This window comes from Mastomys coucha, unplaced genomic scaffold (genome assembly GCF_008632895.1).
Source record: "Mastomys coucha isolate ucsf_1 unplaced genomic scaffold, UCSF_Mcou_1 pScaffold11, whole genome shotgun sequence".
Lineage (NCBI taxonomy): Eukaryota > Metazoa > Chordata > Mammalia > Rodentia > Muridae > Mastomys > Mastomys coucha.
Window position 1 is genome coordinate 31,561,722 of NW_022196893.1, and position 25,168 is coordinate 31,586,889.

Consider the following 25,168-nt stretch of genomic DNA (forward strand, 5'->3'; position numbering starts at 1 on the left):
GGGGGGTGGGTGGGTATGTGTGTGTGTGGGTGTATGTGTTTAAAGATGGTCTCCATTTTAGCCTAGGTTGGATTTTAACCTATTGCTATATAGTCCAGGCAGATCTTGAACCCTTGGCAATATGTCTGCTTCAACATTTCAAATGCCAAGTATGAGCCACTGTGCCAGACTTTCTATTCTTCTTAATTATTAAAGTTTAATTTTGTCAATGTCTTGTTTAAATCCTGGTCTAATAAACTACATGAGCCAGGTATAGTGGTTTACACTTCTTATCTCAGAGCTTGATAGAGCCTTCTGGAGAGACCTACTATGCAGGCCACATGCCACCTGTTGGGCCTGACTGGAGGCTCTGGAGTTAGTTCCTTGGTGACAGCAGCAGCTAAGTGACTCCCCTGACAATGTCCTCTGTCTCGTAGGCATCGAGTTGATCGCTGCATTCTATGGCTGCCTGTATGCAGGGTGTATACCTGTGACAGTGCGGCCTCCTCATGCACAGAACCTCGCTGCCACCTTGCCCACCGTGCGCATGGTCGTTGATGTAAGTGCCTTCTGTTTCTCTCTCTTCCCATCCAGAGTCCACACTCGATCCCTGAGAACACCGAGTCACTTCTTGCTTCCTCCTAAAACTTACCCCTTCATGATGAGGTGTGTTCCTATAACCCCAGCACAGGGCAGAGGCAGGACTCTGAACTCTCATGTAAAGAGAGTCTGTGTCAAAACACACAGGACACAAAAGCAAACTACAGCTGTCTCCTCTGCTTTTATCTGGCCTCCGAGTCTTTGAAGAGACTGGGAGAGCAGTGATTGGTGGGATAGGAACTGTACATGCTAGCTAGTCCTAAACCCTGAGGAGAGCTCTGCTTGGTCATTTTTCCATAGAGTTGACCCCCATTTCCTTCTTAAAACACATTATTACCTGTCAGACTTTTTTCCTACATAAGAACCAGTATAATTCTTCATGTCATGTTCTCCCAGTCAGGTCATTTTTATTTGGGTTAATTTTGTATATTTAGCTAGCATTAAAATATATATGGGGACTCCCAGGGCCCCACCCCAAGGATTGAGATTTACTTGTGTTTAGGAGTGTGGTCACTGATATATTAAAGGGAGACATGAAGCTGGAAGGACATAGTGGGGTGAATATAACAAAACACATCATATACGTGTGTGATGCTTTCAAAGAAACAAAAATTAAATATTTTTAAAAGCTGTGCAGACCTGGGATGTGGCTCAGTGGTCAGCACTTGTTCCTCCTTAGCAACCAACACAAACAGAGACCCCAAAGTTGATTCTGGATGTTCTGGGAGCTAGTTTGGTTTGGTTTGGTTTGGTTTGGTTTTTTGAGACAGGGTTTCTCTCTGTAGCCCTGGCCAACCTAGAACTATCTCTGTAGACCAGACTGGCCTCCTCTGCTTCCCAAGTGCTGAGATTAAAGGTGTGTGCTGCCACTGCCCCACATAAGTTTTTATAATACAATTAAAATGGAATAAATCAGGCTGGAGAGATGGCTCAGCAGTTAAGAGCACTAACTGCTCTTCCGAAGGTCCCGAGTTCAAATCCCGGCAACTACATGGTGGCTCACAACCATCCGTAATGAGATCTTACACTCTCTTCTTCTAGTATGTCTGAAGACAGCTACAGTGTAATATATATATACACACATATATATGTGTGTGTGTGTGTGTATATATATATATATATATTATATATATATATAATAAATCTTTTTTAAAAATGGAATGTTGTTTAATATACTGAGACCTTTAACAGAAGGCAGCCTGGGCCAGTGCTCTGACAGGCCAGACACTTGTAATTGATGGGGCATTTGTCTCTCCAAGGGCTGCTGCCGGGTAGGTAGCTTCAGCTTCAGCATAAAACACAATATCCATTACAGTTTAATTCAGAAAAACAAATGTCCTTGTTAGCTCCTACCTTGAGGCCTGGGGAAGCGTTGGGAGTCTCTTTCTGTTGACTTACTGTGTGGGTGAAAGTAGGTCACTGCATCTCCCCACACTGCTGAACAGAGCTCAGTGTGTGGGCGATTCTGTCTGACTCCATGGACTCAGTCTGGCATCTCCATTGCACTCCCCAATTCTAAGCTCCCACCACCTCCTTCCCGTCCACATCTGGGTCCTCTGTCTTTACAAAGCTTAGGGCAGCAGGTTCTTCCTGAGAGTGTGCCCATTGTTACAACATGGCTGTCATCCTGGTAGAGTTAAGTATGACACATTTTCTGAAATAAAGACACAAAAACAGTGATCCAACCCGGCCAGGATGGTGAGCAGGCTCCTCTTAGCTTCGCCAGTGCTATGCCTTCTGCTGTTTACTGCTGTGCCTGTGTTTCTAGGTCAGCAAAGCAGCGTGTGTCCTCACCACTCAGACTCTGATGAGGTTGCTCAAGTCTCGAGAGGCAGCGGCAGCTGTGGATGTGAAAACCTGGCCAGCTATCATTGACACAGGTGAACTTGGTGGGGGGGAGGGTGCTGGTGCTCAGGGCGGTTGCCATTCACTGCCAGAGGTTTCCTAGAGTCTCACACCACACAGCTTTCCTGTCTTAACACCCTTTATCTGCTGACACAGAACAAAGCCAGATATCCAGGAAATGTGTACTACCAATACACTGGACACAGTAAATCCAGGTCTAAGAACCAGCCCATAATATGCTAAATACTCTTTAAACAAAGTATCTTGCTGGATGTGATGGCTTATATCTATAATCTGAGAAGTCTAGAGTTTGAGGAAGGAGGATCATTAGTTCAAGCCCAGGCTATGCTACATCATGAGAGACTGTCTCAAAAAAAAAAAAAAAAGACCAAAATGTTTCGATGCTGCTTCTCATATCGTCCAAAGTAGGTCCAAGTGACGTACTGAGACCAAGGGGATGGGGAAGTAGCCAGAGTGAGGAGCTCAGTTTGATCTCCAGGAACAACAGAACGCACACAGCTGGGCATGGAGTGTTCATTTGTAATCCCTGCCCTAAGGAGGTGCAGACAGTCCCCAGAGCTTGCTGGCCAGCCGGTCTAGCCTCACTGTGAGCCCCAGGTTCCAGGGAGAGGCCCTGTATCAGCAAACAAAGGTGGATGACTCCTGAGAAATGACACCCAAAGTGGACCTCTGGCTTCCACTGACACACAGACACATGCACACATACATGCATACCCGCAGACACATGTGCACCTAGACACGCCTACACATGTACACACACACACACACACACACACACACAGTATTAAGACAATCTGACCCTTGACTTCTAGATGTAATGTAATTAAAACAACTGTGGGGGCTGGAGAGACGGCTCAGCAGTTAAGAGCATTGACTGTTCTTCCGGAGGTCCTGAGTTCAATTCCCAGCACCTACATGGTGACTCACAACCATCTGCAATGGGATCCGAACTCCTTCTGGTGTGTCTAAAGACAGTGACAGTGTACTCGCATACATAAAAATAAATAAATCTTAAAAAAAAAAATAACAACATCAACAACTGTGGACTAGAAGTTAGAAGACCTTGGCTCTAGCCTGAGCTTCGTTCGTTAATGCCTGTACAACCCGTTCTAAAATACTGTCGTTGTACCTAAAAATATCAAATGTGATGCAATGTGGAAACCAGAATGTGCATAAATCTTAGCTATTATTCACATTAGAAATGGGGAAGACATGGGAATAGCTGGAGGATTCATAGAACAGGACAGTGTGGGCAGTGGTGGTGCACGCCTTTGATCCTAGCACTTGGGAGGCAGAGGCAGGTAGATTTCTGAGTTCGAGGCCAGCCTGGTCTATAGAGTAAGTTCCAGGACAGCCAGGGCTACACAGAGAAATCCTGTCTCGAAAAAAAAAAAATTCACTATTTTTTTTTTCCACATGTAAGAGGTTTAATTGAGAGGGTGAGAGGGGGCAGTAGTGGGAAGAGAGCTCACTCTTGTTTCTTAACCAAGAAAGCCAAGGAGCCATCAGAGGGGCCTGGTAGGCCTAGACATCTTGGCATTTTTGATTTTGAATTACAAAGAAAATCTAGAATGAGGCAGAGATATCCCACCATATCTAGTTTTCTGCAGTACTGGAAGTAAGCCTACCCAGGGCTCTACACATGTGAGTCATAGTGTCCCCAGCACAGGAAGAGGACTTAAGTGAGTGAAAGAGGAGGGACTGTCTCCCTTTTAAAGTTGCTGTGATAAAGTATTATATGAAAATAGCTGAAGGAAGTAGAAGTGTGCTCTGCTCACGATTCACACCACAGCACCATGGTGGAGTCTAGGCAGCAGGAACTTGGGGTGGCAGGTGGTCATATGACCTCTGCAGTCAGGAGAAAGAGAGTAATGGATGCTCTTTGGGTCCAGCCTTTTCATGCTTATGTGGTTCAAGATCGGAGCTCTTGGTATGCTGTGCTGCCCCTACAGTGGTCTTTCCAGTTCTTCCCCTAATCAAGATTATTTCTCGTAAGAATGACCAGAGGCTAACCTCATCAAAATAACTCCTGGTACATGTGCCTCGAAGGGGACTCCAGGGGACTGTCCCCTCTATCCACCTGTCAGGTTAACAGTCAGTACTGTCACATCATGCATGACTAATACAGGATACTAAACTGTAAGTAATGTGTTCCATTTAATGCACTTTGAGCATGTACACAGTTCTTTTTAAAGAGGTTCATGTGAGAGCTGGAGAGGTGGCTCAGAGGTAAGAGCACTTGCCGTTCCTACAAAGGACTCAGGCTCAAATTCCAGCACCCACATGGTGCTTACACAATCCCCTGTAACTGCAGTTCCAGGGGATCCGTGCCTCCTTCCAACTTCTTCAGGAGGCTCCTACGTGCATGTGAACATATATATACATACAAAGTCAATGAATTAAGAAAATGTTAAGTGCTTCCTTTGAATTAACTTTGCTCTGTGAAGGTGGGGATTTTTGGAGATTTGTGTTAGAGAAAAGTAGAAGAGATGTCAGGGGAGTCACCCAGGACACAGAGCTGGTGACAGAGTTTCCCTCTGGAGTTGAGCACTGGCACTCTGAGTTTTACCATGCTGTTACCATGGGCATCTGCAGAAGAATTTACATGGTATGGAATTGCTGGTACCCTTTGCCTAGCAGTGTCATAGCCCTGCCTTGCTGAAGATGAGTGTTGTGAGCTGTGGGGTTGGCGACAAAAATGCAGGCCTCCACACCCCAAGAGCTGGCTCTGCCTTAGGAAGCTATGCAGTGGTGAAGGAGCGATGGTGTCTGTGCTAGCACGTCCACGTTACAGCAGGTCTCTTCTTTGCCTTTGCAGATGACTTACCCAGGAAACGGTTGCCTCAGCTGTATAAACCGCCCACTCCCGAGATGCTGGCCTATCTTGACTTTAGCGTTTCCACCACCGGCATGCTTACGGGAGTGAAGGTAAAGCAGTATGCTTACTCTGGGGAGCCGCCAGGCTGCAGCAGACAGCCATGACCACTGCTCGGGGACCTCAGAAGTGGAGGCCAGCCGCTGTGCCAGATGCCAGTGGGTGCTCAGGTGCCCTGGCTGTATTTAAATCTGAGCACCAGCTCTTCCGGAGAACGTTACCCCTGGGGATTTGCACTGTGACGTGCTGGGGCCGGATACCGATACTCCAGATAGTAAGAGCTCTAGGTAAAGTCAGTTCGCAGCCTTCCCTCAGACTGTCAGCCATGGAGCAGAAACCTTTCTTTTCGTGCTAGTAAAACCCACGTGAAGAGAGTGTCTGGGGAGCTGAGGTTGGTGAATGCAGCTCCTCTGCCCGAGGTGACATTCGGTCCTTCTGTGTCCCTTGCTCCACAGATGTCCCACTCTGCAGTCAGTGCTCTCTGCAGAGCCATCAAGCTCCAGTGCGAGTTGTACTCTTCCCGGCAGGTCGCCATCTGCCTTGACCCTTACTGTGGACTTGGCTTTGCACTCTGGTGTCTCTGCAGGTAGGATGGAGAAGCCCAAATGCGGGCTGTGGGGGCCGTGGCCACTTCACCCTTCCTTTACCTCACTTGGTTTGGTGAGCTTCCAGGAAAATCCTGCTGTTTCCAAAATCTAAATACCTTGTGTGTTGCTGATGTTTGTTTTTTGTTATCTGAGTTGTTTTTTATTCTCCTTGCCAAGTTTTATGCCTCCCAGAAAATGGAGCTGTTCCCATACCTGCTTTCTGTTCCATCCTGTAATCCTAGTTTTAGAAGCAAAGCCAAGTCAGAAGGCTGATTCTCGGGTGAAGTATGACATGTTTGACAGCCAGAACGTGCCCCCTGGGCTTGGCAGGAAGGGCCTAGTGGAAGGCAGTGACGTCATGTGGCTGGAACGCAGCCGTCTGCCCTGACCAGGTTGCTTCCTGAGGACTGGCAAGTCCCTGCTCTTCTCACTGCCTGCCAGGAACCCATATCTCAGGCCTGCCTTGTCACTTCCTGTGCAGATCCCATGAATGTCTCACAAGTGCCTGTCACTCCTCCAGCACCCTCCTTCTGTCCCTGTTTCCATCTGGGTAGTACTGTCTACCAGGGCCCAGAGTAAAAACTTAGGTGTCATCTTCAACTTCCCATCTACATACTAATTGCATATAGTGCTCATTGGTTCAGTTGTTGCAATACCTGCCTCTACATTAGAGTCACTTCTCACACTTGGAAACATTCAACAAGACCAAGAATGGTATTGTGTACCAGTGATCCTAGAAATTTGGGAGGCTGAGGCAGGGGAATCATAAGACAAGCATGGTTGCCTAAGAACACCCTATCACAAAAAGGAAAAAGGAGCTGGGGAGATGCTCGGCACTTAAGAGCACTTGCTGTGACTCTCAGAGAGGGCTCGTGCTCCCAGCACCCCATGGCACCACAACTGTCTGTGGCTGGAGTAGCATGCTTTTCATCTCAGCGGTGGCTCACACCCTTGATCCCAGCATTTAAAGGCAGAGGCAGGCAGATTTCTGAGTTTGAAGCCAGCCTGGTCTGCAGAGTGAGTTCCAGGACAGCCAGGGCTACACAGAGAAACCCTGTCTAAAGAAACCAAAATAAATAGACAGGCAGGCAGACATAAAACGAAATAAAACTCTTCTTGAGAGAGGTATGATGGCTCCTTCCTATGATCCTAGCCCTTAAAATGGAAAGTTTCCCATGAGTTCAGGGCCTCCTGTTGTGGGATTACTGCATCTTCATACCCTGGCACATTACCCATTTTACCTGAAAGAAGGAAGTTGATGAGGCCTCTTCTGGACTGGACTGACCCAGACCCCAGTGGTTACTGAGCTCTTGGTCCAGGGTTTTCAGGGTTAGCTGTCATGGCTGTAGACCTTCCAGGCAACCCCACATTTTTTCTGTTGCCCTGCTTACCTTTGTGGGTCAGCCCTGACCATCCCTCACCTGGACTACCATCCCTCCTGCCTCTCCCAGCCTTCAGGGCTTCAGCTCCTTCCCCATGCTGCCTCACTCTAAGGGTGAAAGTCTAACCTTTGTGCCTGCAGTGACCTTTCATGTTGCTCCAGCCTCAGATAATCCCTCTGCTCTCTGCCCAGGAATGCCATGCATGCTCCACACCTCCCTGCCTACATGCTGCCCCTCTGCCTTCCTGTCCTACCCCCACTTCTAGATACTCATTCTTGAGTGCTGCACCACACCCCCACTTCCTCAGTTTGAGTAAACTGATTTAAGTCTGTGCTCTTGGCTCTTCCTATGAATTTGTTACCACTCCTACCATAGCCTGCCTTGTTTTCTGGTCACGTGTCTTGTGAGTCATATAGGAATGAGAGGAATGGTCAGCCTTGTACCAAAGGCCCTCTGTTGTCTCTTTCCTCCTAGTGCTAAGATGCTGAGGGTAAATGTGTCAGCTATCCCGTTCTTCTTTGCAGTGTGTATTCGGGTCACCAGTCCGTCTTGATCCCTCCTATGGAGCTGGAAAACAACCTTTTCCTGTGGCTCGCCACTGTCAACCAGTACAAGATCAGGGACACTTTCTGCTCCTACTCAGTCATGGAGCTTTGCACTAAAGGGCTGGGCAACCAAGTAGAGGTGCTAAAGGTGAGAAGCAGCCACAGCAAGTGGCTCATCCTAAGAGGGTCGGGTTGGGACAGGACTGGATGAAGCAGGAGCAGGCTGCTGAGCATGCCTGCCACCCTTGCCCTCTTCTGTCCAGGACTGAGTGCATAGCTGGTAAACGGCAGGGCCTTGAGCGGCCCTCTTCCTTAGTGCATTCTTTCAAAGCTAATTTTAGTCTTGGTGGAAAGGGAGGGGATCTATTTATATAACAGTATGTGGGAAACTCACCGCTGGTAGGTTTTTCCCAGTAAAATGAAAACCCCACAGCACTGGAGATCAGGCACTCCCTGAAGAACAGGGTCCTTGCTCATGTGTGCATCCAGTGATCATATATGAGGAAGTCACGTACTGAGTTCCCTAACAGAGAAATAGGACCCCAAGAGCTAAAACAGGAAGTGGCGAGCTAGCTGCCTGGAGTTCTGGGTTTGTTTTACTATTAGGACTAGGGAATGAGAGAAATGCAAGGGAAGGGGGCTAGCACAGAAGTGCAGTGCTGAGAAGAAACGCCCAAACATTTGGGTTTTAACTCCCCCCTCCCCTTTCTTTTTGTGGTGGTGATGGGGAAATCCAGGGCCTGTACATTATAGCCTAATGCTTCCCTCCCAGGCCAGCCCCAGCCCCAGCAAAGACATGGAGTAGATTTCTGCAGGTGATTGTACCTAGATATTTGGTCTTTTCCTTTCTGAAAGATACTTTCTCTGTGTCTGGGCCCAGAAGGTAGCTAGCTCTTGGCTTTTTCTGAACAAGACGGGATCTTTCTAGTTATGTTTCTGGCACCAATTTCTTCCAGACCCGAGGGATCAACCTTTCCTGCATCCGGACCTGTGTGGTGGTCGCAGAGGAGCGGCCCCGTATCAGCCTCCAGCAGTCTTTCTCCAAGCTCTTTAAAGACATTGGTCTGTCCCCTCGAGCTGTCAGCACCACTTTTGGATCCAGAGTCAATGTAGCAATATGTTTACAGGTAACACCATGTTAATGTGTAGTATTTAATAATTCTATTAGTCCTTATTATGACCCTGCCAGTCCCCCAATAATTGAGTCAGAGTTATATGGATTTATTTAATCAGCAATAGCACAATTGCTGGGTGATGTTTTGATTTTGCTTTTTAAAAGATTTATTTTTTTTAATGTATGTGAACACACTTTTGCTGACACACCAGAAGAGGGCATCAGATCCCATTACAGATGGTTGTGAGCCACCATGTGGTTGCTGGAAATTGAACTCACAACCTCTGGAAGAGCAGCCAGTGCTCTTAACCCCTGAGCCATCTCTCCAGCCCCCCCCCCCCAAACACACACACACAGGTGATGGTTTTCACACTAGACTGGCTATTTCCTAACTGTGCTCCCCAAGTACTTGCTGTTTGAGTCTCACCTGGGTTATTTCTGCTCCGTCAGTCTGTCCTCAGGAGGTATTTCTCTTGGCCACGTGCTCTGGTCTATCCCATCTAAGGGAGACCTCCTGCTCTCCTGTCTTCTTTTTCCTTCCTCCCTCATGGTCCCTACCTGTGACCCCTAAGCCCAGAAACCAAGGCCCTGTCTACTCTGTTCTCCCAGTAAGTGGCTGTCAGCCACTTTTGTTCAATCAGTCAGAGTAAAAACACGGAAAGTTTACGTCATTTGGTTTATAGGAGAAAGTGCTGGCCTGGACTGCAGCCAGACCCTGGGGCCAGTGTGTAGCATTTGAAAACCAGCAGCTCCAGACCAACTCCTGTACCAGGAAGTTCTTGGTGCTGCTGCTGGGTCTTTGAGACAGAGTTGCCTGACTTTGAACTCACGGCAGTCTCCCTGCCTCAGTCCTCTGACCCTCAGGGTGGACCAGGAAGCCCTGTAGGGTCTTCAAGGCCGTGCTGCTCTGCCAGAGACTGGTCCTGCTTGGTCACTGATTTAGGCTTTTTATCTTGCCTGCTGCATCTCCTATGTTCATCTATAAAACGACACCTTTGTCTGCCCCAGGATTGGCCTACAGGCCAGTAGGCTACTCGGGAAGCACTCAGTCAAGAGCAAGCCAGTGGCCTCCATGTGATGCTCTCTCCTTGTATAGAGTGCTCCAGGAACCTCCCTGAGTCCTACTTCAACGTCATTAATTAATATACATCCTTCTTGCCTCCATGTTTTGCCTTATAAGAATAAAGCTGTGTCTTTTGCCATGTGTTCTGGGCGTGTCTAGAACAGTCAGACCTATGTGCTTGGGGGCTCATGAGGCAGGTGCCTGCGTGCATGGCAAGGGGAAGAGAGGGTGACTAAGACTCTGAGGTCTCTTGTGACCCAGGTCAAGAGGCTTGCAGGAAATGTCATAACGCTTTCCTGTCATCCCATCCTTCCCCTAGCTGTCATCAGTCCTGCTCTGAGCCCTGGGTAGGGAACCACCCTACCCCACCCCCCAGGCTTTACTGCTTCATTGCTACAGAGAAAGCCCAAGGCTCCCCCACCCACTTGACGGCTCCCTTGGTTAAAGAGAAAGTGAAAGTGAGCTTTCTGACAGCAGACATTTCCCATCTGTGGGACAGAGGCAGCCCCTTCAGCTTTAAATAAACATTGTGCCCGTTTGTTGTTCTTTAGGGAACCTCAGGGCCTGATCCGACAACTGTGTATGTAGATCTGAAGTCGCTGAGACATGACAGGTATGCACACAGCTTGACCTAAGCACCAGCACCCCTTGTCCTGTTCTTGTGTACATCTTGAGGGTGATGCAGAAAGAGAAAGCTCTTGTGTTTGTCATTAATAAATGATAGGAATTTTGTTTATGCAAAGGAACCTTTAATTCTCACAGTCGCTTCATTGACATTAGCTTTTGGCCTTTGTTGGTTTTTTATTACCCAAGAGGTGGAGGAGGATTTGAAACCCTGGTTTGTTATGTAGTCTAAGCTGGTCATCCTCCTGCCTCTGATTTTGCTGGATTATAGGCATGTGGAACCATGCCTGGCTTGCTGTATTGTTCTATAATTAAAGTGTAGTCTTAGTTTCTAGCTATAAATGTATACTTTTGTGAGGCTGCATGTAGTGGCACACAACCTTTAATCATAGCACTCAAGCAGAGGCAGGTAGATCTCTATGAGTTCCAGGCTAGTCTGGTCCACATAGCAAGTTCTAGGACAGCCAGAGATATACAGGGAGACCCTGTCTCAAAAACGAAAACAAACAATAGATAGTGTCTTTGCTCTGCAGTTCAAAAATAAAGATGAGGTGAGGCAGGGAAGGGCTCTGAAACAACGCTGTATCCGAGTCCATGGCTTGTGAAGCTGCTGCCTCCCTCACTGAGAAGGTTGTAGCTTTGTCCTACAGCATGATGCTAAGATATGGAGCCCTTTGCACATTAGGCTACTGGATAGTCCCCAGTGTGCCCAGGCAGACCCCAGGCCACACTCATGCTAGGGGTGTGTGGGTATGTGTGTGCACGTGAGCCAGAAAACTACCCCAGGTAGTGTTACTTGGTTTCTCAGGGACCATCCACCTTGTTTTTTGAGACAGGGTCACTCTCTGAGACCTGTGGCTTGCTAAGTCTGAGAAGATTGCTAGGTGGGTAGCCTCATGGATTCTCCTGTCTCCCTCCCAGCCCTGGAATCATGAACATGTGCCAGATCACTTGGCTTCCTCCTTGCTGCTCTCATGCCTAGGCAGCAGGCACTTCACTGAAGCATCTGCTGCTCTCCCAGCTGGTGTCCTTCTCTGGAGAGGCTTGCCTCTCTCCTGAGACCTCATCATGCCTGGGAACATTTTTGGTTGTCACAGTGGGAGCTGCTATTGAAACCTAGCAAACTCTGTCAGAGTGTGTGGAGCGTGAGAAGCCCACTGGGAGCAGAGGTGCAGTCAGACATCCTGAGGAGGCAGCTGCAGTAGCGAACCCACAGAGGTGCCATCAGACATCCTGAGGAGGCAGCTGCAGTAGCGAACCCGTCTTAGAAAGACTGTAGACATTAACTCCTGTTTTCTCTGCAGGGTCCGTCTTGTGGAACGGGGTGCCCCCCAGAGTCTCCTGCTTTCTGAATCTGGGAAGGTACCGTCTTCTGCTAGCTACTGGGGAAGGCTGAGATGGAGGAGAGGACTGAAGTCTGAGGGAGAGTCCAATAAAGCTTAGAGAAAAGGCCACAGGTTTCCCTTAGTGGATGGTTTCAGATGCATGAAGACCAGATGTGGATTAGCTCCATATTGTTTAAATCCCATGGACATGCCATTCTTACTGATCAGCCAGCACAGTGGATAGAGAAGCAGCACCCGAGGAGAGTCAGTATGGAGAAGAGCTGGGAGAGCGAGCAACTGCTCTGAGCATCCCTTTACCATCCCCCATCCTCACCGCCTCCCTCCATTGTCCTTCACCCTGAACTGTCCAGACAGGACAGGATTGAGAGGGTGTCTCAGGGTCCTACCTACTTTCCAGCATGTGTCACAACACAGGGCCTTGTGTGGACTGCTTGTGTGGGCTGTGCCATTCATTGCTCACATCTGCAGCTGGTGCACATGGTAGCAGGAGTGTCGTGAGGCAGGCCAAGGCTCCCCTGTACATTGCCTTCCTTCCTCTAGGCTTTAGACATTTAAATCCTGGTAGTCACACTCAGGCTAGAAACCCAAGCTAAAACTTCAATAGGGCAAGAGTAACCAGAATGGCTGGAGAATTGCCTTGTTGCCCAGAAAGGTCCTTGTACACAGTAGGCCAGTGGCTTACTGCTGAACTACACTTCTACCCTGGGAACATCTTTGGGGAGCCTTGATCCGTGAGCCTAGCCAGCACGTTACTTTTCTCTCCTGTTGTGGCTCCCACTGCAGCCTGAGCTCCCGTGGAGTGTCTCCAGGCGTCCTCCTAGTTTATCTTTGCAAAGGCCTACCCAAAGGGGAATGGCTGAGCTTCTTACCAGGCCTACCTAAAGGGGAATGGCTGAGCTTCTTACCAGGCCTACCCAAAGGGGAATGGCTGAGCTTCTTACCAGAGTCTTGCTGTTGTGACTTTGAGCAGAATTTTTTTCAACCCTCTGAAGAGAAAGATTGACCAGGAACAAACAGAAAAACACTTCAGGACCCTTTGAGTGATGGCTGCTTCATCAGCTCCCTTCATTTCTAGTCCAGTTCCTAGAGGCCATTGGTCGATGGCAGGGTTTGGGGTTAGAAGCCATGCCTCGGACCAGGAAGCTAACTAAGCCACAGGCAAAGTTACAAGGCTTGCGTGAGCTGAGTGGATTTCCTCTTTGATTCTTAGATCTTACCTGGAGTAAAAGTAGTTATTGTGAATCCTGAGACCAAAGGACCTGTTGGAGACTCTCACCTGGGAGAGGTAGGTATGAATCTCATTGGACAGTCTCACTGGGGAGGTAGGTGTGAATCTCATTAAGTGTGAATCTCATTTTCATTCTGAAAGCAGCTGATTGTGAGGTCACACACTGAGCCAACAGAACTGGATTCAACTCCATTCCCTCCATCGGGAATCCTGTTTTTCTGGAGAGCTGGTGATGGAAAGGGGCAGGAGTAGGAGGCTGAGACTGGAATCCAGCCTGGTTAGAAACATTCTCAGATTTGTTCACCGCTGTCCCCTTACCTGACAGCAAACTGGCCAAATCCTACCTGCTCCCCCATGTGAAAGGACTGGGACTACAGGAGCCTCATGTTTTTAAATTCTCATAAATGTTATACTCCAAAATGTGTTGGGTTTGCTTCAGTGTGGAAATCTTTTCCCGGGTCTTTGAGGAAAGCTGAGGGAGCCATAGCTCAATGGGGGGAGGTCTTGGAAGTGTAGGTGCCAGATAGCCACCTCTGCCACCACCTCAGGCGCTGTTCAACAGCAGTGAAGAGACACCGAGACTAAAGCAACTATTACGAGAGCAAACATTTAGTTGGGAGCCTGCTTACAGTTTGAGAGGTTTAGTCCATTATCATCATGGCGGGGTGTATGGCAACATTCAGGCAGGCACTGGAGCCGTAGCCGAGAGCTACATCCTGATTGAAGGCAGAGAGAGACTCTGCGTTTCTCCTGGGCTTTGGAAACCTCAAAGCCTACCCTCAGTGACACACTTCCTCCAGCAAGGCCACACCTCTTAATCCTTCTAATCCTTGTACATAGTGCCACTCCCTGGTGACTACCCATTCAAACATGGGAGCCTATGGGGACTGTTCTCATTCACACCACCACAGTTGGTTACCAGCCTCGAAAGTCAGAGTGTGTGCACCTCACGTAAGGAGCAGCGCCTTGCACTCGTCGGATTCCTTTACCTGTATCTGCAGTGCCCAGACAGGCTAGGCCAGCAGGTTTTCACAAACCAGGTGGCTGGTGCCATCCTGTTGCCAGCTGTCACCCTGTTTGCATTGCAAACACAGTTTCCTGTGGTGTCACCACAAACTCAGTGTCCTGTGGTGTTAGCCCCAAAGCTTTGTGCCACAGTTACACCACAAGTGTGGAGCCATGCTTCAGTGCTTCTGCAGCACTCTGGAAGCTGATGGGAAATGAACCAATGAGGCAGTGCAGCCTAGTGGTTAAGAGCACAGCCTCTGGCCCCAGCCACCAGGGCAGGGCTCCTTCCTATCCCTGCACCTTGGGGCTCTTTAGACTTGTCTGTCTATCTGCATAGTCACAGTAACAACCATGTGGCTATCCTGTGTGTCAGAACCGATGGAGAGCAGGCCAGTTAAGTCCCTCAGAGAGCAAATGCTAGGTAAATCTTAGCTACATGCTGTTGTGGTTGTGTTGTTAATGTGAAAATGAGTTAGTTTGTTATTTTAACTCAAATAACCTGTCCCAGGAGAGCTGAACTAACGCAGCCATCTTTTCTTCTATAGATCTGGGTGAATAGCCCCCATACTGCCAGTGGCTACTATACCATCTATGATAGTGAGACTCTTCAAGCTGATCATTTCAATACCCGTCTGAGCTTCGGAGACGCTGCCCAGACACTCTGGGCTAGGACAGGATACCTGGGGTTCGTCCGCAGGACTGAGCTCACTGCAGCCACTGGAGGTATCTTCTAGCCCTGTTCTCTTCCCAGCTGCCTTGACTATATCATTGGCTTGTTCATTCAGCCTGCCTGGGGAGTAGAGAGTCCTTCTCCGCCTCTTGAACATATAGTTGAAGGAATAGTGCTCACTTCAAGTCACCTGTTTGCTTAGAGGCCTCTCTGGGAGAGAACCCCTTAACACTGCCACAAGTGTCATAGAGCAGGGCTGGTTAGAACATCTGGTAACCCTAGAGATGAGTGCCATAGAGCAGGGTTAGTTAGCACAGCTTGTGACCCTAGAGATGCTCCTGAGGATACCGCGGCAGAGTAGAACTGATTCTCGGTATCTTAGGGCTGATACCAAGTACTAACCAAGCTCCTAGGACAGCTCTTCTTTGTCTCTTCTGTGCTTGCACACCATTTTGAGTACAGGAGAAATATGAATATGCTAAACCCATGAAAGGGAATTGTGGTGTTGTTGGTGTTGTTGTTGATTTTGTTTTTTGTTTGTTTGCTTTTTATTTATTTATTTATTTTAATGGTCTAACTATGTAGCTCTGGCTGGCCTCTGACTCACAGAGATCCACCTGCCCCTGTCTCTGGAGTGCTGAGACTGAAGGTGTATGCCACCATGCTTGGCTGAGAATTTCTTCAGAAGTGGATCCAATCCTGCTCATCCATGGGCAGTGCTCTGCCAGAGGGCTCCCTAAAGCTAGCTGTCTTCTGCCCAGATGATCACTGCGGCTTCTGTGCTTTCTGCAGCACACTTTCTTCCTGACTGGCACTGGTAGCTGCTGTAAACCACTCACCACTATATAGAAGAGCTGATAGACATGGCACCCTGGGCCATAAAGGCCTCCGCTGGATCTCACCATTTCTCCTAAACTGAGCAGTGTAGATTGTTTCACCATATTTTGTAGGGAAGTGAGGGTTGCAGTCCCTAGCCAGGTCCACTTTGTGACTGTGAGCGAGTCGGTGCCCTCTGCATCATGGAATGACGTGTGATGGACTGCCGTGGTGCAGCACATAGATAAAAACCCCGACTCAGGTTTTCATCATCAGATCAGAAATCTACTCTTTCCATAAAAAGGCTGTAGAACCTGCTGCCTTCTTTTCTTCCGTGTGCCTGCTCGGCTGAACCTGGCCATGCTGATCTCCATTCTCTGCAGTTAAAGGATTTACAGCTCTTTGAGAGGACCCAGGATCAATTCCCAGCCCCCACATCAAGTGGTTCCCAGCTCTAATCTCTAGAAAATCTAATACCTTCTCTATCAAGTGGTTCACAGCCACCTGTAGCTCCAGCTCCAGAGACTCCACTGCCTACACTCACATGTACACATATGCACACATAAATACACACACATACAAATAAAAAGTAAAACTAAAAAGAAGCCATTGTGTGGGTCTGGATAGATAGTTCAGTGGTTAAAAGCATTGGTTGCTCTTCCAGAGGACCCAGGTTTGATTCCCAGCACTTACATAGCGCTCACCTGTAACTCCACTCTCTTGTTTCCTCATACACATAAAATAAAAAACAAATACTTTTTTAAAAATTTTTTTTAAAAAGTGTAGCTGGGCAGTGGTGGTGCATACCTTTAAATCCAGCACTCAGGAGGCAGAGGCAACTGGATCCCTGAATTCAAGGCCAGCCTGGTCTACAGAATGAGTTCCAGGAAAGCCACAGCTATACAGAGAAACCCTGTGTAAGAAAAGAATAAGTAAAAAGAGAAAACTGTATGTTCACGTGTGCAAATGTGTGTTCACGTCACATGAGCTGTCACATGCTGTGGGCTCACCTATCCTTCTACCTTCATCTAGGTTCACTTGCCAAACCATCCTCAATCCAGATTCAATGATGTGTCTCTCACAGCAGTCATTTGTCCCGACCTCTGTCTCACGTAACAAGTTGCAGGGCTCAGAACCTTTTGGAGTTTGCCCAGAGTCACAGCTAGCTGACTGGCTATGCCAACCCTGTGCTCTTAATGCCAACACTTTATTGTACGTGGTGAGGGTCTGAGCCTGTTCTTCCTTCTTTCAGAACGTCATGACGCCTTGTATGTGGTGGGTGCCCTGGACGAGACACTGGAGCTGAGGGGATTGCGATACCATCCTATTGATATAGAGACCTCTGTGTCCCGCGTCCACAGGAGCATTGCTGAATGGTAATTCCTTATACAACTTGTTTTCACTTCAGCTTTAGTGATGATGAAAATTGTTCTGGCTAGTCAGCCGTTTGTTCCAATGTCACTTGTCCATGTGGCACCCTCCATCTATTGCTCAGTCCATGGTGGCCTCAAAGCCTGTTCGCCAGAACCACTGTGGACCTGAGTCAGTGTGGAAGGGCACGCTCGAATAAAGAGAAGCATCAGCAGGTCACCTGACTCTAGGAAGTCCATACAATGCGGGAGGGGTGCCTATGACTTTAGAGACTCACCTTCTGCCTGCTTGGTGGCCCAGTAGGTAAGGAGCTTACCACCAAGCCTGAACCCACATGGTAGAAGGAGAGTGGACTCCCACAAGCTGTCCTTGGACCTCCATGAGTGGGCTGTGACATACACATATGCTTCCTCCCGTGCATAATAAATAATGGTTACAAAAGATTACTGACAACAAGGGCTCACCTTCCCACACTTCTCGTACTTCCCGATTACCAAAAGGATTAAACTGGCACGTGCTGTTTAAACTGTCAGAGGGAGAAGGTGAGAAAGGCTGGGCTACCATCTGACCTGGGTCTTTCATTGAAGGAGCTTGCCTGAGTTTCCCTTATCAGGGATTATTCCACCTCATATTGGTAGGAAGTTCATTAAAATTAAAACTGCGTTTTACCTACTGATTTTCTTTCTGGCTTTTTTTTTTTTTTTTTGGTTTTTCGAGACAGGGTTTCTCTGTTTAGCCCTGGCTGTCCTGGAGCTCACTCTGTAGACCAGGCTGGCCTTGAACTCAGAAATCCACCTGCCTCTGCCTCCCAAGTGCTGGGACTAAAGGTGTGCGCCACCTCGCCTGGCTGTTCTTGACTTTTAATGGTAGAAGATGTAGGCTGTCTCCTCTCGGTTGTCCCCTGTTGAATAGCCATGGTTTCTACAATAGTTGCACATGCTTCCCAAATGTTCCTTTATTTAAAGATATTCTTGTCTGGCAGGACTATAGAGGTCGATGCAGGAACTCTGGAGTTCCAGACCAGCCTGGGCTACCCACGGAAGAGATCCTGTCCCAAAACACACCAAAAAACGAGTCTTCCAGCCTGCATGGGTCAGGGTCTCTCCCCAGAGTGAAACAAGATTGATTAAAGCAAGAACATCTTTTGTTTTGTTTTAAGATTTATTTATTTATTCATTCATTTATTTATGTATTGTATGTGAGTACAGTGTCACTATCTTCAGACACTCCAGAAGAGGGCATCATATCTCATTACAGATGGTTGTGAGCCACCATGTGGTTGCTGGGAATTGAACTCAGGACCTCTGGAAGAGCAGTCAGTGCTCCTAACTTCTGAGCCATCTCTCCAGCCCAGCAAAAACATCTTTACATGAAGAATTTTCTTGAAAGCATATAGGGAAGTTGGTACCATAACAGATTTTAGATATTTGACTTTATTACAACCAAATATTACTTACAGCTATATTTAATGACCAGAATCGTTTTAGATATCAGTTGAGTATTGTATATCGAAAGCCAGTTCAGACCTTTTGGTGTTGTGATCTGCTCAGTGAAACTTATATTGCAAACAACAGAAATTGTGTTCAACGAAGTTTAAGTAAGCCAGATACGATGGCACATACCTTTTATCCCAGCACTCCGTAGTCAGAAGCAGATGGATCTCTGAGTTCGAGACCAGCATGGTCTACAAAGGTATTACCGGAATAGCCGGGGCTACACGGAGAAATTCTGTCTTGCAGGGAAGGGGAGCTTAAGTAAAGTCAGACATACTGGCTCCCTGAGCTACAGAGAAAGACTATCTCTGACAAACAGCACTTGTGTTGAAGAGTTAGGAGAAAGAACTTTGCCCTTCTGTAAATGCCCTGAGTCTCAGAATAGGTTCCAAACAAGGGGCGGTCCACCATTAGGAACTGCTGCCTCTTCTGCCTCGGAAGCTGTGGACACCTGTGTCCAGGCCTTCCTGAGCGGCTGCTTTGTCTTTCCTCTACATCTGGACTGTCAGACGCATGTGTCCTCAGCTCAGGCAATGCCGTTTACAAAAATGGCTGCTGGCCTCTGACGGGCGTCCAGGAGAAACAGGGTTCTTCTTGGAGGAAATGGGCGTAAGTCTCAGAAGAAAGTACAAAAGATGAGGGCCAGCGAGATAGCACTACAGGGAAAGGAACTTGTTGCCAAGATGCTCAGGAACAAACCACCTGACCAGAAGCCCCAGAAGCACACTGTGAAGGAGAGAGCTGACTGCCATAACTGCTCTGACTCCTCACCCCATAGTGCATGTATCCGCCCAGAAGGAAGTGCAGAGATAGATGGCTTACACATTAAGAGCACTTGATGCTCTTGCAGAGGACCTAGGGCTCTGTTCCCAGAACCCACATGTTAGCTCACAACCAGCAAGTTCCAGGGAACCCACATTCTCTTCTGACCCTCTCAGGCCTTCCATGCCTGTGGTGCCCCTATATAGATGCAGGTGAACACCCATACTGGTAAAATCAAAATGAAGATTTTTAAAGGATAAATGTTAACTGAATGTCATTGGAATTTCAGTGCTGTGTTCACGTGGACCAACTTGCTGGTAGTCGTTGTGGAACTGTGCGGCTCTGAACAGGAAGCCCTGGACCTGGTTCCTCTCGTGACCAATGTGGTCCTGGAAGAGCATTACCTCATCGTGGGCGTTGTGGTTGTTGTAGACCCTGGGGTTGTCCCCATCAACTCCAGAGGAGAGAAGCAGAGGATGCACCTCCGAGACAGCTTCCTAGCCGACCAGTTAGACCCCATCTATGTGGCTTACAACATGTAGCCAGCACTGGAGGGGCCGCAGGGCAGGCCTGTGGCTAGGAGCAGGCTTTCAGCAGACATGAAGATGACCCCAGCACAGCCTTCATCTCATCCTGTGGATTCTGAAGTCACAGAACACCCAGGAAAGGGGAATTCTGTGGTAGCACCCAGGACACGTTAGCAGCTCTGGCATGTGCGGCAGCATGTTACTAAAGCAGTTACATGCATGTTGCGCTGCCCTCATCTGGTATATAGACCTGCATTTTTATCCAACTGTCTAGACTTTTGAAAGCGACTTTAATGAATTCACATGAAGGGGTAACCTGAGTCCCGCAGTGCCCCACTCTGTACTGTACTTTGCCATTTCCCGTAGTCAGGCGTTCTGCAGGGTTTCCTAACATGAAGCTACCAAGCTTGAGTCGGAAATCAAATAACCCACGTGAGAACTGCTTTATGTGTCTAACTCGCAATTATAAACATTCTGACCAGTGTTTAAACATGTAAATAAGAACACACATAATTCAATTAGAGCCAGGCAATCCCTTTCCTTGCCTAACTGCCGCCTGGGTAGCTGAGCTCCCGCTGGAGGGCATGCTGTGGGGGGCCGGCTGGCCCGCAGCATAGAGCCCTCAGTGGGGTGTTCTAAAACTAAAGCTGCCTGTGCTTTTTATAAAGCTTATACCCCCAGAGTTAGCCTGAGTTCCTAAGGATTCCTCAACCCATTCCTCTAAGCTAAAAAACACTCCGTCAGAATTTAGACCTAACTAAGATTCCTCAGTTCCTAACCTACTCTGTGGAACGGAACCGCAGTGGTTCACTCAGGCAAGTGTTGAAACTCTTTCACTCCTCCGGTGACTACGGGAGAATTGCCAGCTTCCGCTTCTCTATGCTCTGTGTCTGCAGTTTACATATAGGTCATCCCCCTGGAAACTGAGGCATGAGCTCTTCTTCAGAAGTCTGTGCGGGTGAATGCTAAAGGCTGGGAAAGAAGTGGGATCAGCCAGCTCATGGAACTGTGGGCCACATACGCACATCTCACCATAACCAGCTTGGGTTGCCAGAGCAGTCAGGCTCCTCTGAGACAGGGATCTGATCCGTGCAGGAAACTCCTTTGAAATAACTGGTGCCCGCGATGCACTCAGTGTGGGACTGAGTTTGGCTTCTGGCTCAGTTTCCATTTTTTGGTCTGAAACTTCATGTATTTGAATATAGTTAAATTTTATTATTTTTTTCTTACAGAAATATTTTTAAAAATTAAAGAAAACCTCAAGTGAAAAAGAATTAACCTGTTAAATCAGAATGGTTCTCTTTGGCCCATTCTGATCTATTGTGTAAATACTTATCTAGACTATTTTGATAATACATATTATTTACCCCACTGTAACATCCTGTAAACTAAATATGTTTTTAAGCAATTTTTAAGACTTGTAATTACCCTAAAAATAAGGTTTATTAAGCCAAGACCAGACTCTTGAGCAGGGCAGTACTGCAGTGCTGTCATTGGTCTCATGATGTGGCCTTTGTGGTCCCCTCTCCATAGCCCTCTTCCTCCGATCAGGCTCCACAGAAGGAAGATCTCTGCCACCACCTCAGGGTTGTGCACTTGGGATAGGATTGGTCTGCATGGGATGAGAGAGATGTTGGGGTGTACAGGAAGGGCAGAGTGACATCCCGTCTCAGGATCAATTCCTTTACAGAGGAAATGTCCTGCTTATTTTGAAAGTCTTAAAACTAATTGTTTTGCTTTTTTTTTTTTTTTTTTTTTTTTTGAGACAGGGTTTTTTGATGTAGCCCAGGCTATCCCCCTCCCCCACTGGTTTACAGATGTGCTCTGCCATGTGTAGCTCTTACTACACACTGTGGTACCTGCTGAGCAAAGCCTGGGTGTCAGACAGTCCCGTGTTCACAGTCCCCAAGTTCTAAGGTTCGAAGAAAAAAAAAAACTTTAGGCCAACTCTGTCTTGACTGATAACTCTTACAAATGCAGATTATTAACTTGGTGTCACTGTCCAGGACACATTGTCTACAATAAATGTAATGTGAGCCACATCTATGCTTTAAACTTTCCTAATAACTACTTTAAACAACAACAAAAGTCTCATTGTGTAGCCCTAGCTGCCTATAACTCACTCTGTAGACCAGGCTGGTGTCAAACTGGAGAGATCCTTCTCCCTCTGCCTCCTGAGGGCTGGGGCTAAAGGCACGCAGGACCAAACCCAGCTAAATACAGCGTCTAAACTTTTCTTAAAGCATACGATATTGATTTTAATATATTTACCAAAAGTACTATCTCTTTGATATAAAGTCATTGAGATGTTTTCTGCTCCCTCTATAATTTCAGAAATCCTATGTGTATTTAAGTTCGGACTAGCCGTTTCAGGTCTTAGTGGCCGAACCTGGCTAGTGACTACCAGAGTGGTCAGTGCAGCCTGTTATCACTCCTTCAAACACAGTTCTGAATCCAGTCCATCTCATGGGTCAGCTCCCAGCCAGTCATTCCCAGGTGATGTTTTTAAAGACAGCGCTGGAGTGGAACATGGGGCCTGTGCATAACAAACACCCTACTCCTGAGCTTGTTCTGTAGCCCAGGCTGGTCAGGAACCTCTGGCCTTCCTTTCTCTGTCCAGAGTACTGAAACTGCAGCAGATGCCTTCATGCCTTGCCCAGGCCCCTAGTCTTTTCCTCCTCCTGATAATGACTACTTTTTTAAAATTTTCCTGTTGCTTTCCTTTGAGTCCATGCCCCAAAGCCAGACTTTACTAGTAAAGGAACAAAACCTGAGCGCTGTCCCTGGGGACCCCACTAGTCAGTACTCAGCTTTGGTGGGGCTTGAGATAGACCCCTGAGGTCTACCTCAGAATTGAATTTGTTTTCCCTTGATAGCATCCTGGTTCTGGCCCTTTCCACATTTAGTGGAAGCTTTGTGGTTGATCTGACAATGAAAGCAGTCCTGGAAATCCATTATTAATAAAACAAAAAGGCCTGCAGAAATTTCTGACCACTGAACATGGGGGCGGGAGGCAGGGACCAAGAGTAAACCCCATCTTAATTACAAAAGAGAAATTTTTCTTTTTTTTTTTTCTCCTTTTTTCGTGTGTGTGTGTGTGTGTGTGTGCGCACGTGCGGGGGCGTTTACTATATATCCTTTCCATTGCTGGCCTCAAACTTGATGTTCTTGCCTCAGTCTTCCAGCGCTGAAATTACAGGCTGCTGCAACCAGCCACACCTGGCAAGAGAAGTCTTCTAATCTGGAAACCTGTGAACCCTCAGCCCTCAGGAGAGGGTCTGAGATGGATCAGGGAGTTCTAGCTGCGCACATCCTGAGCGCCTGAGCCCTCAGAATACCCACCATGCCCACAGAGACCCCATTCTCCCCAGGACCAAGACCTCTGCTGTTGGGGACCTTGGCCTGTCTCCTCACCTTAGCTCCTGGGCACGCGCTTATACTATAGGTCTCCTGGAATCGCAAAGGGCCTGAGGCCTTAGGCTCCTTTAAGGTCTCTGCCCCAGGCATGGTGCTCAGTATCTTGGCCAAATAAGTTACTTTCCTTGAATATCCAGGAATTGTAAACTAAAGCAATGAGTTAGTTGTCTGTCACCTTGCCCCGGAACTCCAGTGTAACCTGCCTTAGTGTTCCTTGTGTTGTCTGCTTTGATGTAAAACCACGGGTGCATGGAGGCACAGGTTGCAGGCCTCTCTACACACAGTAGGCCTTTGCTTTACCACTCAATAGTGGGTCCTGAGATTGTCCTGAGGAAGAGATTGCAAAGACACATGAAGATTTCTGATCCTAAATGCTGTTTTGTTTACTTCCTGTCAAGATATCAACCCCTGTCAAATTCAAACTATAGTACTGTGTAATTATGTATAAAGGTTTTTTATTTATTTGAAATTAGATTAGATATACATTTTTAAATTTAACATCTGGCTGGACAGTGTTCTATTAACTCATTGAATGTGTTTCCTTTGTCTTGTGTTAATAAATATTGATGCTTGATTATGTTTAATCCTTCATACATTAGGTGGGGCTGGGTGGTGTTGGGATTAAACCCCAGGCCTCCAGGCTGAGCATTCGCTCCAGCCCTGAGCCACACCCACTTTCCTAGATTGGTTGAACACAACTTTGAGGTGACTCCAGCCATCTAAGGAGAGTGCTCCTGAGCAAGCACTACTGAAGGAGACTGGGTCAAGGGACAGCACTGTCACTTTGCAAACCAAGAAAGTGGTTGTCAGAAATTTTCTTTTTTTAACCTTGGGTGTTTGTTTTTTCCAATTTTATAAGGTTTTTGTTTGTTTTTGTTTTTTAAGATTTATTTATTTATGAATAAGGTGTTCTGCCTGCAGGCTAGAGGAGGGCACCAGATCTCACTACAGATGGTTGTGAGCCACCATGTAGTTGCTGGGAATTGAACTTAGGACCTTTGGAAGACCAGCCAGTGCTCTTAACCCCTGAGTCTCCAGTCTTAATTGTTTATCTTTTAAATAATTGGTTTGTGGCAGGACAGTGGTGGCACACGCCTTTAATCCCAGCACTTGGGAGGCAGAGGCCAGCCTGGTCTACACAGTGAGTTCCAGGACATTCTAGGCTATACAGAGAAACCCTGTCTTGAAAAACCAAAGGGGGAAAAATGGCTTGTTTTCTTAAGGATTTACTTGCTATTTTTATAAATGTTTTGCCTGAGCACTGAGTGCATGCCTGTAGAGCCAGAAGGCAGTGAGCCCCATGGAACTGGGTAGAGATGGTTGTGAGCCACCAGGTGGGTGCCAGGAACCAAACCTGAGGCTCTGAGAGAGCAGCGGTCTTCTTAACGGCCAAGCTGTCTTCAGCCCCTTGTCCCCCACCTCCAGTGTTATTACATTTGTATTTATTTGGGGGGGGGAGTGGAGCTTGCCTGTGTTCAGGAATCTGTTATCTTTGCCCCATGGGAGTCCTGGGGCTTGGCTGTTAACACTCAGCCTTTCTGCCACGTTTTCTCAGGGTAACTTTCCTGGCTGCCCCCTCTGAGCCTGTGTGTGGCACTTGTTTGTTTTTTTCGAGACAGGGTTTCTCTGTGTAGCCCTGACTGTCCTGGAACTCACTCTGTAGACCAGGCTGGCCTCGAACTCAAGAGATCCACCTGCCTCTGCCTCCCAAGTGCTGGGATTAAAGGCGTGCACTACCATTGTCCAAGGAGCATTTGTGCCTTTAAGACCTGGGTTGCAGACTGAGTCTTCTGCCTTGAGCTGGACGGGGCTTCAGCCTGTAGTGAGGCTGCATTTGCTCTAGCATTTCCTGGTCTCAGGCAGCCAGCTTGCCTTTGCAGTATGGACTGAGCTGT

At 47.7% G+C, this 25,168-nt stretch overlaps 1 protein-coding gene across 3 annotated transcripts in view; it reads left to right on the forward strand.

The window, feature by feature from the left end:
• The window catches only part of Dip2b (disco interacting protein 2 homolog B), a 188,773-nt gene extending 164,926 nt beyond the window's left edge, over positions 1-23,847 (forward strand). For all 3 annotated transcript variants that reach the window (XM_031355776.1, XM_031355787.1, XM_031355793.1), the window contains 12 exons: positions 417-538; positions 2,348-2,459; positions 5,264-5,373; positions 5,776-5,906; positions 7,814-7,982; positions 8,791-8,961; positions 10,563-10,624; positions 11,940-11,997; positions 13,192-13,266; positions 14,763-14,940; positions 16,956-17,079; positions 19,619-23,847. In XM_031355776.1, coding sequence (XP_031211636.1) covers positions 417-538; positions 2,348-2,459; positions 5,264-5,373; positions 5,776-5,906; positions 7,814-7,982; positions 8,791-8,961; positions 10,563-10,624; positions 11,940-11,997; positions 13,192-13,266; positions 14,763-14,940; positions 16,956-17,079; positions 19,619-19,871 — 1,565 coding nt within the window. In that variant the 3' untranslated portion in view covers positions 19,872-23,847. The remainder of the gene's footprint in view (positions 1-416; positions 539-2,347; positions 2,460-5,263; positions 5,374-5,775; positions 5,907-7,813; positions 7,983-8,790; positions 8,962-10,562; positions 10,625-11,939; positions 11,998-13,191; positions 13,267-14,762; positions 14,941-16,955; positions 17,080-19,618) is intronic.
• The last annotated feature ends 1,321 nt before the right edge of the window (positions 23,848-25,168 follow it).